Below are 18,322 nucleotides of genomic sequence, written 5' to 3' on the forward strand. Positions count from 1 at the left end.
GAAGCCACGAGTCGCTAATTGTCCGAGCTCCAATAACACTGTGCGGCAGGCACCTCAATCTCGGGGTTCTGGTTACATGTACCCGAGAGTCGCCTGAGCCTTACTCAACAACTTCAATACGTGAGCATGCTAGGCTCCTAAGACAACAATGCCAGCTATCTGTACGTTGAGCTTGGCGTGGAAGATTGGCTTGCTACCGATCATGACTCCACGTCCCTAAGCTCTGACGTCAGGGAAGAGATCAAAAAGGGTGTCTCAAAATCCCATGGAACGTCGTTATCTCGTGACTGCCGAGGTAGGGCGTGGCCACTCGCCTCTGACACAGTTCTGGTTCCTGCCGGGTCAGGCTGTTACTGGATGGACTCGGCACTCTTCGCAGCGGCCGGGAAACTCGGTGGGTGCTTAAAAATATACCCGCTACCGTAATCCGTTCTACGCCGGCAAACTCACCCTAAGTAAGTTACAATAAGACCAGGGCATCGCTTGGGAGGCGTTCAGATGGGGTTGTTTTCCCCGTGTCCCGACGAGGTCGCTGAGCCAGTCATCTTCGAGGAGTCCGACACCGATTTCGATGTCGATGGGATTCTAGTCAACCTGTCTTTCATACTGGGAAGCTATTGAAGGCTGGCATATGCCCCTGACTACTTCATCACCCTCGTCCACGATTCCCGTCGGAACAAACCCCCCTCCCCCACCCCCTTTGGAGTTTTAATGTATAATATAAGCTAGAATGAATTCATGCTTGAGTGCCTCGGAATCCACGTTAAATGCCACGGGGCCTAATTGTTGTACTCTTTCCTGCCGCAGTTCGAAGCGATCTGCGGACCGAATGTCGAGACCGCGAAGAGTTGCTGCTCAAGGCTGGGGCGGTCCCGGACACGCGGGATACACACGGTCTGAGGTCTACAACCTCATGGAGTAGATCTTGCTACTGAAACCGACAAAGGCGGCAGTTAAGGGAGTGGCCCCTCTGCCACAGCTAGCAGGGTGCTATGTTGAAGTAATGGTCACGATAAGGAAGACGGATTTCTTAATGTGATTCATGTAGCGGCTTCGCCTATGTCACCAACCGCATTTCCCAGCTATCAATAACCCATGACCACAAGCAACTTGATCTCTCATCTGATATGTTTTCTCCTTCAGCTATCTAGCCAGAGGATCAAAAAAGATTGTAATTGTAAGTAGTTGGGTACTTCGACTTCGACAGGTAATACGTAACGCGTCGACAGCATCTGAGCTACCCGTCAGAAATTAAAGTACCATTAAAGGCAATAAAGCATACCTACCACAGTACCTACAGCTCGTGATTATGAATTTGGCCATGTTTCGGACCAACGACTCCCAAGCGACATTGTGTAGGGTCAAAGTGGTAAGGTTGGGCTCGACATGTATATTCTGGCTCTGAGTAGGCTCATTGATCTTGTGAGATACGAGTGAAATGTGGTCGTGCAAGAGAGCCAGAGAAGGTCGGCGCACAGCCACACTGCTACACTTTTACACCGCCACACCGAAGTCGATGGAAGGGAATGGGAGCTTCAAGGTGGAGACTTCGCATCCAATTGCCGTGGCCGCAGGACGAGCAGTTCCTTCCTTCTAGCGCGCTGCATACGTAGGTACTCAGGTACCTACTAAAGTGAGATTACCAAGAAAGTATACCTACTCCCCGACCAGCGGAGCGATGGTCTCCACCACAAACGTCACGTCACGGCCCCTTCGCTGCTGTCTCTTCCCGTCCCGAAAAAAGGGTACCTCCCCCAGCTTCCACCCCATCAGCACCACGGCTGGCGACTTGACGGATGCGCTTCTCTTTCCCCCCAAAGAGTCGCAGTGTAATGTGAAGGGTTCGCTTGGAAACCTGCATCACTTTCAACCGCAAGCTTTCGCCATCCCAACAAATCGCCTCTTGCTTTCTGCTCTACCACTTTCCCCTAACATTCCCCGCCATTGCGTACCTATTCCGTAGTGGCGACTGGCCTATGTGCTTTCTTATTGCACTTGGAGATGACTATGCACCTTCTCTATTGAATGTACATAATTTAGCGTGAGTACGTACGTTCCTTTCCTCAGGTTTCATTCACCACCAGACACCTGAAGGAGGCCGGTCACCCTCACAAAATCAAAACCGAACAGAGGATACGCAGAGGCAACTCCCCAGATCTCCTCTAATTGGCCGTGCCTCTCGGGACAGATTCGAAGAAGAAGCAGGCTGTAGTACTAACTGACGTTGTCTGTGTAGACCCCCAACTTTTCCCATCATTTCAGCATTCCTTGCCTACCCACCTAACCTTACCTGCCTAATACACACCACACCGTCGTATCGCACCTTCCGCCTCCGCCGATAACGATCGTGCTCCAACGTCGATTCGGCTGACGTTTCCATCATTCACCAACAGCAGCAGCTCTGCACTCGGCCGCAGTAGCTACTGAGCGTCCCTCCCCGCAGGAAGGCTCTCCTACGGTTTTCTTTTCTTTTTGCAATCACCGACCCTGCAAAGTACTGGACGACCAGTAACAGAACTTCTCAAGCCTCCGCCACTCGGCGAAATTGCGACATCGCTCCAAAGCTTCCTTTACTCCACACGACTTGATCTCCCAAAATCATTCAGACTGGCGTTCAGAGCACTTCGCGCTGCCGGCCTCGCTGTAGGCCTTGGACTCACCGCCTTAGCAGCCTACCAGCGCAACCAGGCCGAAATGGAGTCCCACAACACCAGAGGTGGACACCTGGATGCAACGGCTGGCCGGGAGGTGGTATACTGCCATGCCTGCTCGCACGAGTGGTGGCAAGACGAGCACGGCCTGCAGTGTCCTCGCTGCGACAGCGAAATCACAGAGATCGTACGTCATATCCCTCCGCATCGCCTGCGTTAGCGGCTTTCGCTAACAACTGCTCAGGTCTCTCCAGAGAACGACCCCAGAGAGATTGAAGACGGTCCCCCGCTCCATGACTCCCCAAGTCGCAGAGGCAGATATGACGACGATTCCGATCCCGACGAGGCCGATATAGAGGAGCACTTGCACCGCGGCCCTGGCGGTTTCGTCGTTCACCGGACCATATGGGACAACTCTCAGCGGCCCAGTCAGAGCCCCCACCCGAACACACGGCAGCCTCCGGACGCGAATGATGGCGACCAAATCATTCGCCGCTTCATCGACATGGTCAACGACTTTGGCTTGGGCATGCCTCCGCGACCGCCCGATGAAACCCGCCCCCCTGGCTTCGCTGGCGGCGGTCTCTTTGGCGGCCCGGCCAATGTACGCACCTATCACAGAGCAGGTCCGGGAGGCACCACAAGCTTCACGATCGCTACCGGGCCCATCCATATCCAGCAAGGAGGTGTCCGCTCTCCCGTTGGGCCCGGAAGCGATCCGTTCCAGTCGTACGTCCGCCTCAACAGCCCTCGTGGCCAGTCGCCTTCTGGATCTCGAATCACGATGGTCTCCATCAGAACGAGTGCTAACCAGGCTCCCAGTATCTTCAGCAGCGTGCTTGCCGGAGCAGGACCTCCCCAGCCCGGAGGGACCTCTGGTCCTGGTCAAGCTCAGGACCAGGGGGCGCCTGGCGGAGCGCCCACGCTCCTCCAGGAGATCCTTAGCATGCTCAACCCGGCCAATGCCTCTCATGGTGATGCCGTGTACACTCAAGAGGCCTTGGACCGCATCATCTCGCAGTTGATGGAGCAAAACCCGCAGAACAATGCTGCACCCCCGGCGACTGAAGACGCTCTTCGCAAGCTGGAGCGCAAGAAGGTGGACAAGGAGATGTTAGGCCCTGATGGCAAGACCGAGTGTACCATCTGCATCGACGGGTTTAGTGAGGGCGATGACGCCACGGTGTTGCCCTGCAAGCACTGGTTCCATGACCAGTGCGTTGTAATGTGGTTGAAGGAGCACAACACCTGTCCGATATGCCGCACCCCTATCGAAAAGCCCAGCAGCGGCAACGCCAATAATGCTAACGCGAGCGGACCGAACACGAACCCGAACGCCAATGCTTCTCAGCGTGCACCCACTGAGGCGCCTGGCTCATCAGAAAGCTCACACCACCCGTTCGACTGGGGTGATGCGCCGCCTGGAATGCCCGGTCATTGGGGAGCTACAGCTTTCTCTCCCCGACCGCCCTACTACCAGCAAACCCCTCCGGTCCCCGATGCCTCCACCCGACCCCAGAGATCGCCCATGACCAACTGGGACGTGCCCTTCCCTGTCTATGGAGGTTCTAGCACAGGCCGGGACGAGGCTTTGAATACTGACCTGCCTTCGCGTCCCCGAGAAGCAGGCCGGACGCCCAGTTTCCCGTCTCGACGGGACTCTCATTCGCCCCCAAGCATTCGCCGGCATCAGTCTGATTCGTCCCGAGCTAGGCAGCGGAGCCCGTCGTCCGGCAACTGGGACCGCGATCGCGATAATAACCAGGACACTGGTTCAAACCATGGTCCGCTGAACTGGCTGAGACACCAGTTCTCCCGAGGACCTGGCTCTGGGGACAACACACGAGAGCGACGGAGACCATAATTTCGCTAAAGTGGTCCTCGTGCGGGCAGGGAGCGTCTTGCAAAGGCTTGGATGTCCCGCGTGGGTCAAGCCTACAGACGGGGAATTACGAATTACGAAGAGGGTTTGATAGCGTTCAGCTTTGGTCATCTGTGGCCTTTTTCTTGAAGCAGACTAAGTTTTGGGGCCGGGCGTACTTCGACTTGGGATGTGCATTGTGTACATAATAGGGCAGCTCATCACACAGAACGTAGCGGGACAGTTTCACTCGGCGAAGAGGCAGGTTGCACAAGCCGAGACCGCAGTTTGCAATTAGAACTTGATCACTAGGCTTCCCATCTACCAACGTGATGCTTGGCTATGTTTGCTTGACCTCTAGCGGACGAATTGGGGCTCGCCTTCCATTTATCGTGTGGGCTGTCATAAGTTCACGGAGACCATGCGGTTCCGCACGATGGAGCAACCACTTTGAGCGTAGACCGGATTGAAGGATCGAGTCGTGAATTCGCTGATACATTGAGAGTTTGGCCATGTCGCGATTCCAACAACATCCTGCTATCCGTACCTGGGGTAACACAGCAAAAGGGCGGATCTGCGCCCACGTCCCATATTCCCGAGCTGGGCACGGCCACGAGACCGGCGGACGACATGGGCTTGATTGGTCTTGCGGTGGATAAAGGCCGCTCTCAAGTCTCGATCGAGGGAAAGTTGACCGACAGTCTCGCAGCAAAGCGTTCGGGATTAGGTATGAGATTCTGTGGTGAGATGCCCCCCCCCGGGAGATGGTAAGGCGGAGCCGAGTTGCGTATACGCCTGCTACACTGAAGAATAAAAAGAAGCCGTTTTCATGTCCATACAAATACACATTACCGAAGGAGAGAAACTGACGGAGGGAAGGGGGGGGGGGGGAGAGGTTGTATCGAACATTTTCTCCTCGCGCCGCCGTTTCCCATTTGTTCCTTTACACCGCGTGTCCCTCTTTCTCCCCCACAAACATACACACTCCCTTCCTCTCTCTCTCCCCCTTTAGAGGGTGCCGAACGGGTGAGGCGCGAAAAAGGTTTATCTCCTCTTGACGTTCCTCATAAGGAAGGCGCCGACGACGCCGGCGGCGACGGCTACACCGCTGATGATGGCGACTCCCATAAGGCCCTCCTTGGCGACCTTGTCGTCGACGAGCTGGCGCAGGTTCGAGGCCTGCAGGTTGGCGGGCTCCTTGTCGAGGAGGAGGTCGTTGTAGCGGCGGGCCTCAGCGTAGTTGCCGAGCTTGTAGTTGCCAAGGGCGAGGTAGTAGAGGCACTCGCGGCGGCGCTCGGGAGAGACGCGGAAGATCTCGGAGAGCAGGCGGACGCCGAGCTGCTGGTCGTTACGGGAGTCGGACTTGACGAGACCCTGCGGAGACAGTTTGACCGTGGTTAGCGGGTTGTCTTTGTGAGGTATCGGGCTTCGTGGGGAAGAGGGAGAGGGTAGTTTTATCGAAGTGTGGCATGGGCTGAGGAGGTTCTGACAGAGAGCAAGGGAGATGGATGAGAGAAGGGCGTACCCATGCGTAGTTGAACTTTGTCTGGACGCCGACCATGTCGCCTTCCTTTTCATACTGGGCGCGAAGGACCTGGAGCTCGGATGCCTTGAGGGGCCTGCGGGTGAGTCGCCGTCAGTCGGACTGTAGGGCATGATCGCGGGATGGGACGGGGATTTGGCTCTGGGACATACGTTTCCGCGTCGAGGGCGTCTGCGTGGACATGATCAAGTCAGCGATCGGTCTGTCTGCAGGTTTGTTGCGCCGGTGCGTTGCGAAGCTGGCCGGCAGGGAGAAGGGGCGGCGGTGGTGGTGGTTGTGGTGGACTTACATGGCAGATCAACCATTTTTGCGTGATGCTGCCGTGCGACAGACTGCTTTTTGACTCTTCCTTTTTTTCTTTTCTTCTTCCCTTGTCTCTCGCGTGTCTGGTCTCAGGCTCTCTCGAATAAAGCGTGGTCAGGACCTCTCGTTGTTGTGATCGTTGTTCGTGAACTGGCTGTCGTTGGTCTGCCGATATCGAGTTGTTGGATGCAGGGTTGAAGATGGCGCTGGTAATCCTAGGTAAACCTGCTTCTGAGAGGCGGAGTGGCTTGAAGCTCTGACATCTGAAGATGTGTGGGGGGGGGATGGGTGGGTGGCGGATGACGACTGCTGCGCGCGGGCGATGGCGGCGTGCACTGAGCTGGAGTGGAGACCCACTTTGCCGCTGTCCCGCGGCCTGCCTGGAAGGAGTGACCACTGCCTACCGCCCACTGACCACTGACAGACAGGGATGGTCAGTCGATTGTCGTCCCGGTGATAGCTGGCAGCCGATAAGCCTGTTTCTTTTTGTTTGTTCCACATCGGGCTTGGGCCAATGTCTTTTTCCAGAACCCTCTTCGCCCATTCGAATGAATTCAACTGGATCGGCGACAAACACTCCTCGCGATTTTACGAAAGAACGCGCCCTGACGAACCCGCCGGCCGCGTATCCTGCGGCGAGATTCGAACACAATCAACCATTTCCACAACTCGACCACAACTCAACCACACACACACACACACAAACCCGAACGGGAAGAAATCAGCCAAGATGCTTCTAGCAGAGGAGCCCGCGACGGTAACACACCCCACCTTACTTCACTACCCCCCAAATCATTGAATGTCACTGCTTGGGAAGAGATCTATTCCATACTGACATGCCCTCGCAGCTCATCCGCCACACCATCGACAATTTCAACATTCATCCCGACAAGCAAGCCGTCGCGCGCATCAATGAATCCCTCGCGACCCTCCAGCAGGCCCGCGAGCTGCGCCTGCGCGAGGCCGAAAATGCCCTCAAGAGTACGTCAACAATGGCAACACAACCCTTTGAGCCAGTCTTATCTGGCCGCCGCTGCCGCCTTCGAAAGTGCGGCACGCACTCCCTCCGTTCCCTTCCCCTCCACTCCACTCTCCTCCATACAGGAATGAAGGAAGCCGTGCTGACATGCTTCCCCCCTTGCAGAGCTCTCTCGCCAGCTAAACACAATGGCCTCCCAGCACGCCGAGCTCACATCGCAGCACTCGTCGACCGCGCACGCCTCGGAGATCGCCCGCCTCGACACAACAAAGTTCCGGACCGCGAAGGCCGCCTCGGACGCCGAGATGGAGGCCGAGCGCCTCGCCCAGCAGGCCGCCGACCTCAGCGTGCGCCTCCAGGAGCTCGAGATCCAGGGGCTCGACGGCTCCGCCGACGACCAGGCCCGCCGCCGCGACCCCGTCGACGACGAGGTGCTGCTGCGCCTCAAGGTCTACCGCAGCCTAGGCATCGAGATCGAGCGCGACGGCCGCGACGGCGGCGGCGGCGAGTTCACCCGCGCCGTTGTCCGCAACGACCGGAAGGGCGACGTGCATGTCGTCAACATGGACAAGAAGTTTTCAAAGTTCTTTTACGCAAACTACTTTTGGCAGACGCTGTAGGTAGGGGGTTTGGTAGTGTTTTTTTTTTTTTTGGGTGGGTGTGGTTTGTTCTTCGTCGGCGAATTTCTTGCTTGGAGTGATGAAGGCGTTTCGGGGGTTCATGATAAGGATACCACGTCTGGGATACAAGACGATTGCTTTCGCTCGCTCCGCTTCAAATCTACGATTCGATCTCTTGACACAACATGCCTTGTGTCACTGTGGAAAACAACAATCGCCACTGTGGATATATCGCTGGGAAATCATCACTGTGGAATCGATGGCCTGTAATCATCCATGATGCCTTTCGTGGTTGATCCGTCCATTTGGACTATGGGATGAGATGTGATACAGCCCAAAAAACAAACGCCTGATGACTCCCAAACCCGATCCGTATCTTAATCGCGGCTGGTCTCGCCTGGCCGCACGACGTTGCCATTCCCTCCTGTAGGTTGTGTTCCATCATTGTGTATATCCCGTTTCTACTGGACTCTCCCTCCCCATTGTCTGGTCAGGGTAACCTCGGCCTCCTTGGCTTGACATAGGAAAGATACTATTGACAACTCTCGTACACCGCCCGCTTTCAAAGGGGCATACTTTTCTGTGGTCATCATATTGGGAGGAGACCGGGAGAATGAGCCTCATCGTCCTGCCTCTCCATCTTTTCCGTTTCCTTTTCGGACTCTCATTAATGGTAAATAAAAAAGACTTTTGACTTCCTGCCAGGGCGAAGGCTTCTCCTCATGCCACGGCAACTTTCCTCGCAGCCTTTGGCGATGATAAAGATGGGAAGTAGTCTCCGTCCATGCCGTCAAGCGCCGTAAAAGCGATGTGTGAGTTTGTCGGGGTGCGCGCCCGGGAGCTGTTCGGTGACACGATTGCAGTGAAGCCGCCGCGATTGCTTTCCGGGCTCCGATTGCGGCCTCCCTTCATCATGAGGTAGCCATCACCACCGCCAGGGGTGGTAGGCCCGCCGCTTGGGCTCCGGTGGTGGTGTCGTTGATATTGGCGATCAGGCAGCTCGAGACGTGAGTTGATTGTCATCCACAACTCATCGTCGTTGCCGTTCCCTAGCCGCCAGCCGCCGACGCCTTCGTAGTCACGGTCGATTCCGACAGAGGGGAAGAGGCCAAGGCCGCCCGACTCTGAAATGGGTGTTATTGTGCCGACGGAGACGGCAGACGCCGATGATGGACGTCTTGTGCGACGCGAAGCCGAACGCCGGGTGGGTGTTAGGGATGGAGAGGGGCTGCCGGACGCCGGAGCCTTGGACGCATAGGACAGGTACTGGGGGCGGCCGGTGATGTATGACGGCAGGAGGGAGAGGGCGAGATCGAAATACACGAGTATCACTCGGAAGATGAGAACCGTGAAGGCAAGCGTCGTTGTGATGCCGGCGAAGATGGCAAGCGGGACAGTAAAGAGAAAGAGGAAAGGCACGATGAGGGCGTAGACTGGGTTGATGAGAGCCATGGCGGCGGACGCTGCGCAGAACAGTCGGGAGGAGAGAGACGGAGAGAGAGGCTTTGCGTTCGTTGGGTGATTTGTCGGAAGGAACGTCCTCACACCATCTCCGCTTGCTGGAAAACTGGCTGGTTTGTGGTTTATCTTGTGGTTGAGGGCAGGCGTGGTGGTTCCGGATGCAACCAAGTATATCCCGGTGGCCGGAATCGTATGATGGGCTCACAGTCGTTTGGTCGGTGGTCCGATCGGTCGATACCGTTGTGATGCCCAACCCACTGTCGATGTTTCCCCAATATCTTCCAACAACACAAGAGAAAATGGAGACACAGGAAAGGGGAAAGGAGTTGATGGCGGTGGTGTAGATGGACAGATGGCGACTTTGTACAATGGAATGTCAAGCAACCAGAAGGAAATGGGGGCAGCCAAAAGTCAAAAGTCCGAAAGCATGGTGGACGGCGGGAGAGGCATGCTGAAGAGGATTGGATGAGACGGAGGGGAGCCGGGAGCGAACCTTCAAACCTTGAGGTTGGTGGGCTGGCACTGACTTCCCTGAGTGAGTGGCAGAGGAGAGAGGTGGGAGGGAGGGGGGGTCTGAACGGCACCGGACGGAGAGGTAGGGGTGTGGTGTACACCGTACGGTACGTCCGCAGACTACAGACTCGCAGGCCGCACTATGTTTGTCTCTTTCACATGTCCGAGGCTAGCGGCAAGCACTAGTACCGCCGCCCTTGTCTCCCTTTGGCCTTTGGCCTTGTCCTGGGCCGTCCTGCCACCCCGAGGGGAGGGGATCGATGCAGTGTAACGCTACTTTAGTAGCAGAAGAAGAAAACTGGGGAAGCCGAGCTGCGCTTTCACAAGCTACATGGTCCCGAGGCGGTACTACACCCGTTGCCAGTGGCTGGGCCGATGGCGATTATGATGGAATGGCCGTGGGCTGTCCGGATACCGACGGAGTTTGGTGTGTTATGTACATTGTGTGCTCTGTGCTGCGAATGCATGTGGGGAGTCGCGCCGTCTCTGCCACTCCCTCTGGTGTCTGAATTCTGCGCTCGAGCTTTCGAGTGTTGGGAGAGTTTTTCTGCTCGCCCACGTAGGGGGGGGGGGGGGGGGGGCACTGGGAAGAACATCAATTCGAGCAACTCAAGCACTTGTCGAGCTTGCGCCTGTGTGGCCCCCTCTTTCGTATTCAAAAGGGTCGTCACTCGGGGCTGACTTCAGGCCGTCCACTATCTGCTGTCCAAATCAGAATTCCCGCTGGGGCAGCGGGCGGGGGAAACAGAGTTTGCAGTTCCTGAACGGTGCCCTTTCCATGTGAAGAGCGGCGTGTTTCTGACTGACAGAAACGGGTTTTGGGGGGCAAGCGGGAGAAGAGAGTTTGCCAGGTGAATCAGCGTCTTGATTTATGCGCTGCCAGCTCGATGCCCCCCCCCATTGATACGCCTTGGTGGACGAGAGCGACCGACAAAAGGAAACAAGAGGCGCCGGCTCCGGATTTTGGGACGGGGAACGTTTGTTACATGTGTGAGAGAAAAAGAGTGTGTGACGATACGCTGTTATCTGCGCCGCCTACCACGCTGCAGTGATGCTGGACACAAGCAACATTTGGGCAGAAAGATAAGAGAGGTGTTGGCTTGGTGAGATAAGGTGAATAACTGTCCGAAACCGATCGCCTCGTCTCCACATCGCCCTTGCCAGGATCAGGACCAGGATCAGGACTAGGGTCAGCGTCGTACCGAAGGTCAAGGTCTGGGGAAAAAGAGGACGGCCTCGAGCAGACACCTCGCAAGCCCGGATCACAGAAGTCGCCAGTCTGAGCCTCTCATATGCTTACAACAAGCATGGATGGGTGTGTGGAGGGCTCTTCGCCGGGTTAGATTAGGTGAATGGTGTGTTTGTCTTTCCCTCCCGTTGGCCAGGCGGTCTCCAGACATATCTCAGGGTAGCAGTAGCAGTAGCAGTTGCAGCAACAGCCATGCAGGCTGATGTGGTGGGGGAGCTGTAACGATTATTCCTTTGTTTGGCGGGCAAGAACAGCGAGCATGCCTTGCATCGAAACGCCGTTCAGCAGGTTGACCTTTTAAAAGACAAACTATGAGCAGAGTAGCCGCCGGCCGCTCCGGGTTGGTCCTTGACGGAGAGCCGAGATCTTTGGGTTTCCCCGCGATATCAGCATCGAGCGGCACTCCTCCAGGCAGAACCCAAATCAACTCAACTCAGCCCAGAGAGAGGGAGGGGGAAATATGCAGGCCAGATCAAGTTGCCGGGGTGCATGTGTCTGTCGAGCGTCTTTGGTCGCCAATGTCATGTCCTACCCCAGGCTGGCAGACACAGCACGACCATCAGCCGTTGTCTGGGGGGTGTCAGTGTGACATTCCTTGCGAGATTGGCCGTGGTCCATTGGTCCATTGGCCCATACTTTTGTAGGCTTCACAGACAGCGCCATTTGCGAAAGCCAGACGCCACACTAGAAGCAGGCAGTCGGATCGTCAGAAGCCAGAGCTCCCTGGAGCTCGTCGTCGACCAACGAGTGCAGGCCGCGTGGGGTTCGCGGGACATTTGAACGCATCCGGGTCGACATGTTCGTCTTCCTAGACGCAGCCCTAGCTAGGGCCGATAGACTGGCGGGGACTTTGTGCTCTAGCTACTGGGAGAGCGATCGGGGGCGCGCCCGCCTGGCGTGGTCATGTCCGAATCCGGGCATGCTGATTCGCGAGCTTGGGGTTCACCGGTGAACGTCCTACAGGCGTCAAGGAGCGTGTGTCTGTGTCGTCGCCATGTCTGTGTTGGATGCATCAAGGGCATATTTTCTGCAGCAATGCATGCACTGAGACTTCAGGGCGAGCGCGGCATGGATGCCGAGTCCGGTTGCGGCAACGACAGACATCTGGAGAGGCGGCATGTGTGAATGTCTGAGGTGTTCCTTCGATATGGTGTGATTGATGTGATTGATGGAGGTATGAGGATGTCTCAGGAAGGAGAGACACGCAGCGACGACTGCATGGTACTGGTGCTTCAGGGGGGAATAAGGGTGGATAGAGGAAGGAAAAAAGAAAAGAGCCGGTTGGGGAAAGTAGCGAGCCACGAGTCCAACGCAGCAAGGATCTCGACTATCGGGTGTCGAGGGGAACATGATTATGATTGTGATTGTGAAGGTCTGATCTGAGTACACAGTAGATGTGTTGTTCGACGGCAGCTCTTTCCCGTTCTCTTTCCCCTTCCTTCCGTTCCTTCCCCGTCCGTTCTCGTCGTCCTTGCCCATCCCCCCAACAAGGTAAAAGAGAAATTAAAAGAATGGTTCAAAAAAAAGCGCACAGACCATATCCTCCTTGACATCATCCTGTGGTGGCCCCACTAATTCCCTGTTCCAGATGCTCCTGCTCCTGCCTCTGATGCGACTTCCGTCACCACCACTGCCACACCATCATCGCGTCCTTTTGCGTCGTGGACTGGGTGATCGAGATGCTTCACCAACACAGCGAGCACCTCGCTTTTCGCGCGCGCATTGTGTCGTAGCCTCTTAGCCGGTCAAACTCCATCAGACAAGCCGGCCGACCTACTCTTTCATCATTATCGTCTCTGAATCGACACCTTGACGTCGCCAGCCTGGGTAAAAGCGCGCCCTACACACCCTACGCTTCCTCCGCACGCTCAGAGCCGCCGTCGTATGCGCAAACACCACCGCCAACTAAGACCGTCCCAGCGTGCTGCACTCTACCGGTCCCTGCTTACTATCGCCCCCCCCCAGTACTCCAGCCCCAGCCATTCTGTGCTTGGCACACTTGTTCGAGGTTCCAGGCTTGGTGGTACCTGGGAAGTCGAGTCGAGTCTGGGAGAGGAGAAACGGCGATAATCAAACCCGACCTGCCATACCCCCCCCCCCCTCTTCTTTGGACTCTCTCTGGAGCCTCAAAGCAGTGATCACTCCCTGCCTGTTTTGAATCTCGACGATCCCCGTCTCTCCCGCTTCCCCGTCCAGCTCATCCCGGCACACCAAGCTCCGACCCACCCCCGCCCGTCAGTCCAACCCGCGCCATGTGTGGCCAGCATGAAGATGGGGACGCGAACTCCTCCACTGCCGTCATCTCGCCGTCGCCCTCATCGACTCCCTTCCCCTGGGAATCCGGCATCTATGATGCTCATTGCCACCCCACAGATACCATGTCGACCGTCGACCGCATCCCCGCCATGCGCGCCGCTGCTCTAACTGTCATGGCCACCCGGAGCCAAGACCAGGCTCTCGTCGCTGAGATTGCTACGTCCCACGGCGTTCGCTCAAAGTACGAAATGTCTCAGGGTCATCTGATCCCCTCCTTTGGCTGGCATCCGTGGTTCTCCTACCAGCTATTCGACGACACCGTGCCCGAGGCTGAGAGGACCTACCCCGAGGGCCAGCCCGACGCGAAGACGCGCCATTACCACGCCGTCCTAGCCCCCGCCCCAGAGGACCCCGACTTTCTCGACGCCTTGCCCACCCCGCGTTCTTTGTCATCCTTTTTGGCCGATACGCGCCGCCGCCTCCAAGACCATCCCCTTGCTCTAGTCGGTGAGGTTGGTCTCGACAAGGCCTTTCGCCTGCCCGAAGGAAGGACCGACGCTGATGAGTCCTCGCGTGACCGGACCCTGACCCCGGGCGGTCGTGAGGGGCGTCGTCTGGCGCCTCAACATGTCAAGATGCCCCACCAGGTTGCCGTGCTGAAAGCCCAGCTGGCGCTTGCGGGTGAGCTCGGCCGCCCTGTGAGCGTCCATGGCGTCCAGGCCCACGGCCTTCTCCACGATACCCTCTCTTCACTGTGGAAGGGTCACGAGAAGGAGGTCGTCAGCAGGAAAAAGAAGCGCCTCGTTGCCGAGGGAGCCGAGGATTTTGATTCTGACGATGAGCCCGAGGAGGATAACTTTGGCCGAAAAAACGTGCCGCCGAAGCCGTATCCCCCACGGATATGCTTACACTCGTACTCTGGGTCCGCCGAGATGTTGAAGCAGTACACTAACCCGGCCATCCCGGCCCGTATATTCTTCTCCTTCTCTTCCGCTATTAACTTAGGGACCAAGGCAGGAGCTGACAAAATCGTCGAGGTCCTCCAGGCATGTCCCGACGACAGCCTTCTGGTGGAAAGCGACTTACATATCGCCGGCGAGGAAATGGATGCCAGACTGGAAGAGATGTACCGCAAGGCCTGCGAGGTCAAGGGATGGGGCCTTCAGGAAGGCGTCGAGCGCATAGGGAGGAACTACCGGAACTTCATATTTGGCTGAACACGTCATAGTTGTGGACAGGACAATTTTGGCACGGATGCTAGGATTGCTTTACGATAGGGCAGACTAACAGCAGTCGACCGCCCACGCATCACAACATCAGTATCCATCTTGGGCAGGCCGGTTCTGGGTCTTTCATCGAGTAAGGCTACAGAGAGACACAGTTTACTTCGCAGCCTATGCGAAACGGCCGCAACCATCTCCCTTGGCTTGTGACATGAACCACTCAACACCGCCGGCTCCTCCATTGGCTTCACGATGGCTACGAACAAAAAATTCAGACAATGCCGTATCAACTGCGGGATAGTATTCGGGATTACTCCTCGTGCTGACGTACGTATGCTCGACTTAACCGTGTTAAACATACTTGGCCAGTATTACACCGCCGTCTATGGACAGCTCTCGTCTTGAAAAGAGAGAGAAAAAGAGAAACGTTGGATCTCAGCTGAACACGCCTTCGTGAATAAAGTATTCTCCTTTGCTTGCCCGCGAACCGACACAAACGGGCCGCAAGACGCAAAAGTCGAGCTTATACTTAACCAAACAATACACAAATAAACAAGAGGGATATGAGGGTGGGAAAGCATGTCTTGAATGCGCGGGATATCTCTACGGAAGTGTCACAAAACAGAAAAAGAATATTTAAGAAATAAACAAAATGAAACAGAAAGAAAAACCCAGCCATCTTCCCACTCGCAACCGGCGCTCAGTTCTTGGGGTCTCCCAGGACGCTGTCAATGTTGGAGGCCGTCGTGTCCGACGATGCGCCGGGGACGTACTCGGTCGAGCCTGGCGAGTAGCTGCTAAAGCCGTCCGAGACGATGACCGCGGGGGCGTGCTCGTCGTACGCGGGGAGCACGTCGTCGCCCATGTACTCGGCGAACGCGGCCGTCGGGCTGGGGGGAGACACCGCGGCCTCGGGGCCTCGCCTGGGCATGTGCAGACGTTGCTGCTGCTGCCGCTGACGCTCCTGGTCCTGCTGCTCGCGCATCCTCTGCCTCCGCTCCTCGGCTGCGACCATCTCCGTCACGAGCGTCGCGGCGTTGCGGAACTCGGTGATCTCGGACGTCATGCTGTCGACAGTCTCGAAGTCGCCCTCGTCCGAGGAAGAGGACGGGCGGGCGTGGGCGCCGCCGGACAGGAAGGCGCGCTTCTCCTCCTCGTCGAAGCCGGCGCCAGGGCCCAGACGATCAGCGAACATGCGCGACCAGAGGTTGGCCAGCGACGCCTTGAAGGCCTCGTTGCGCGCCTCGCGGTGATCCCGGCGGTGACGAGCGCGGCGGGAGTGCTTGCGCTCGCGGCGGGCTGCCTCGCGGCGCGACGAGGATCGGCGGGAGACGGCGGCGTGCAGGAGGGCGAGGATGCCGACGAGGAGGAAGGACGCGACTGCGATCTTCATGGGAAGGGGCGCGTGGGGGCCATGGGGAGGGCCGTGGGGGGGAGGGCCAGGGGGCTACAGGATGCTTATTAGCTGTGGTTGATGGAAGGGCGGAGGCGGAGGGGGTGAAGAGGGGAAATGGGGACTTACGCCGTGGTGAGGATGGGCGCCGTGGGGGTGCGGGCGGCGGTGCTGCGAGCCTTCGGCGCCGAGAGGGTGCTCATGCTCAAAGTCCGGAGGGGGTCCTGGGGGAGGGGCGCCGGGAGGACCGGGAGGGCCACCGTGATGAGGGGGTCCATGAGGAGGCTCGTCAAAGGGAGGAGGCGGAGGCGGAGGCGGAGGCGGGCCATGGTGTCCAGGAGGTCCGCGATGAGGCTCATCGAACGGCGGGGGAGGAGGTCCCTCATGGTGGCCGTGATGAGGACCCTTGGGCGGCTCAGGGGGGCCTTCGGGGGGACCTTCGGGGGGGCCTTCAGGGGGAGGAGGCGCGCAGTGACAAAAGCCCGGGGGCGGTGGGGGCAGCGGGAGGGTATGATTCCCGTTTGTGTGGTTTCCGTGCTCGGGGAACGGGAAGCCGGGGCACGAGGCCGGAGGACCGTGATGGTGGTCACGCCCCGGGCCGCCGTGACGGCCCTCGCCCTTGCGACGGAAGCCGCCGCCGACGCGGTGCATGAGGGTGTCGATGACGCACTTCAACGAGTCGCACTCCTTGAAGGCGCGGTGACGGCCGCCGCGGTGCGGGACGACGCCGTGGTCGCGGGCCAGGCGGGACTCCTTCTCGTGGATGGCGTGTTTCAGGGCGTGCAGCTGGTGGCGGAGGCAGTCGAGCTCGCGCAGCTCTGCGAGGACGTGCTCGTCATCCTCGGGGGAGGAGGCGGGGCGGCCGGACGGGCGGTGGCGGTGGTCGCCATCACGGTGGTCGCCGGGGTGGTTGTCCGGGTGGTCGCCGACGTGGTGGTGAGGTGGGGGCGGGAAGGGCGGGTTCTCTAGCAGGCCGTCCTCGTCGTCGCCGGGCCTTGGGTCGTGGTGGTCGAACTCAGGGAGGGCCTTGGACGGGGGAGGCAGGGGCCGGTGGTCCGAGAGGCGGATGTCGCCGACGACCTCGATGATGGCGGCCGGAGCGGTCTGGCGAAAGCGGGCGACGAAGGCGAGGTCGGAGGCTAGGGAGCGGCCGGCGAGGGACTCGAGGGTGAAGCGGAGGAGCTGCTCGTCGCCGGCGCAGGTGGAGGACCAGGAGGCGATGAAGGTGGTGCCGTCGTGGTCGCCGGCGAAGGTTCCGCGGCCGAGGGTGTGACCGCCCTGGGAGAGCGTGTTGTCGTTGACCTTGATGTTTGGGTAGGCACAGGGGGAGGGGGCCTCGAGGACCTGGAGGTGGAGGGTCTGGTTTGGGTGTCAGTTGGGACGATATATCAGGGGAAGGGGGGAGGGCGGCGGGAGACCAAGGCTTACGTAGGGCTTGGGTTGGTCCTCGTTGAAGCCTGGAGGGATGTCAAACGTGATGAAGGTCGAGGGCGAGTCATCTTGAGATGTTGTCAGTCGCGGTGAACAAAAGAACTTGGGGGGGGAGGGAGTGAAGAACGCACGTTGGTCTGCCTTTTCCATGCCAATCCTGGAGGGAGCAGCTCCCACCAGGACCGGGGCGATCAGGAGAGCCTGCGCCAGGCCGCGCATGATGGGCGGGCTGGTGTATACGACTTGTGGCTTTCCTCTTCAAAAATTCAAAGGAATTGAGGTCCCGGTCACTCTCGCCGGAGGATCCTGTCGACTCCTTTGTTCTGCTCTGGTAAAGAAGCGGGACTCGGAAGAATTACGAATCCACGAGGGCTCACTCGTGTTGAAGGGCCTTCACTGCCTGAAACCAGATCCGGCTCAGAGTCCTTTGGCCGTGACGGGGTCGAAGTTGAGGAGGCGAGGTGCGATGAGAGAAAGGCAGGAGACGGAAAGCCAGGTAGACGGGTTGAGATAAAACTGCTGCCTGGATCCGGGGGCGGTAGGTATGTCAAGCTGTCGGAGCGGATGATGGCGGTGGTGGTGGTGGTCTGGTCGTTGGTGTGGTTGCGTGTTCCGGCTTGTTTAGTCCAGTCGTCTTACACCGATGTCTCACTTGGCTTCACTCGGGGCGATATATGCTGTAACAGGTGTTCGGCAACACGAAAAGAAACACACACACAAATGTAAACGAATGAAAGGTATTCACACTTTCCAAAGGAGTTGAGAGTGATGAACAAGTGAACAGGATAAGAAGAGAAGAGAAGAAAATGAGAGACAGGGAGAAAAAAAAGGCAGAGTGA

The 18,322-nt window shown here is 57.8% G+C and overlaps 6 protein-coding genes across 6 annotated transcripts; 3 read left to right on the plus strand and 3 right to left on the minus strand.

The window, feature by feature from the left end:
• Positions 1-2,694: 2,694 nt before the first annotated feature.
• Positions 2,695-4,515, plus strand: CH63R_13719 (ankyrin repeat protein; the record flags this gene model as incomplete). The annotated part of the gene is made up of 2 exons (XM_018308693.1): positions 2,695-2,838; positions 2,896-4,515. The coding sequence occupies 2 exons, from the start codon at positions 2,695-2,697 to the stop codon at positions 4,513-4,515; spliced, it is 1,764 nt and encodes a 587-aa protein (XP_018151011.1).
• Positions 4,516-5,556: 1,041 nt separating this feature from the next.
• On the minus strand, positions 5,557-6,360 carry CH63R_13720 (Mitochondria fission 1 protein; the record flags this gene model as incomplete). Its single annotated transcript, XM_018308694.1, has 4 exons — positions 5,557-5,886; positions 6,038-6,131; positions 6,208-6,226; positions 6,345-6,360. The coding sequence occupies 4 exons, from the start codon at positions 6,358-6,360 to the stop codon at positions 5,557-5,559; spliced, it is 459 nt and encodes a 152-aa protein (XP_018151012.1).
• A 512-nt stretch (positions 6,361-6,872) lies between these two features.
• CH63R_13721 (Kinetochore protein spc24) lies at positions 6,873-7,957 on the plus strand (the record flags this gene model as incomplete). The annotated part of the gene is made up of 3 exons (XM_018308695.1): positions 6,873-7,115; positions 7,207-7,339; positions 7,503-7,957. 3 exons carry the CDS (start codon positions 6,873-6,875, stop codon positions 7,955-7,957), a joined length of 831 nt encoding a protein of 276 aa, XP_018151013.1.
• Positions 7,958-8,677: 720 nt separating this feature from the next.
• Positions 8,678-9,409, minus strand: CH63R_13722 (uncharacterized protein; the record flags this gene model as incomplete). Its single annotated transcript, XM_018308696.1, has 1 exon — positions 8,678-9,409. One exon carries the CDS (start codon positions 9,407-9,409, stop codon positions 8,678-8,680), a length of 732 nt encoding a protein of 243 aa, XP_018151014.1.
• A 4,023-nt stretch (positions 9,410-13,432) lies between these two features.
• Positions 13,433-14,653, plus strand: CH63R_13723 (Cut9 interacting protein; the record flags this gene model as incomplete). Its single annotated transcript, XM_018308697.1, has 1 exon — positions 13,433-14,653. One exon carries the CDS (start codon positions 13,433-13,435, stop codon positions 14,651-14,653), a length of 1,221 nt encoding a protein of 406 aa, XP_018151015.1.
• A 706-nt stretch (positions 14,654-15,359) lies between these two features.
• Positions 15,360-17,702, minus strand: CH63R_13724 (uncharacterized protein; the record flags this gene model as incomplete). Its single annotated transcript, XM_018308698.1, has 4 exons — positions 15,360-16,106; positions 16,182-17,411; positions 17,481-17,551; positions 17,615-17,702. 4 exons carry the CDS (start codon positions 17,700-17,702, stop codon positions 15,360-15,362), a joined length of 2,136 nt encoding a protein of 711 aa, XP_018151016.1.
• Positions 17,703-18,322: the final 620 nt, after the last annotated feature.

This window comes from Colletotrichum higginsianum, chromosome 10 (assembly GCF_001672515.1).
Source record: "Colletotrichum higginsianum IMI 349063 chromosome 10, whole genome shotgun sequence".
Classification (NCBI taxonomy): domain Eukaryota; kingdom Fungi; phylum Ascomycota; class Sordariomycetes; order Glomerellales; family Glomerellaceae; genus Colletotrichum; species Colletotrichum higginsianum.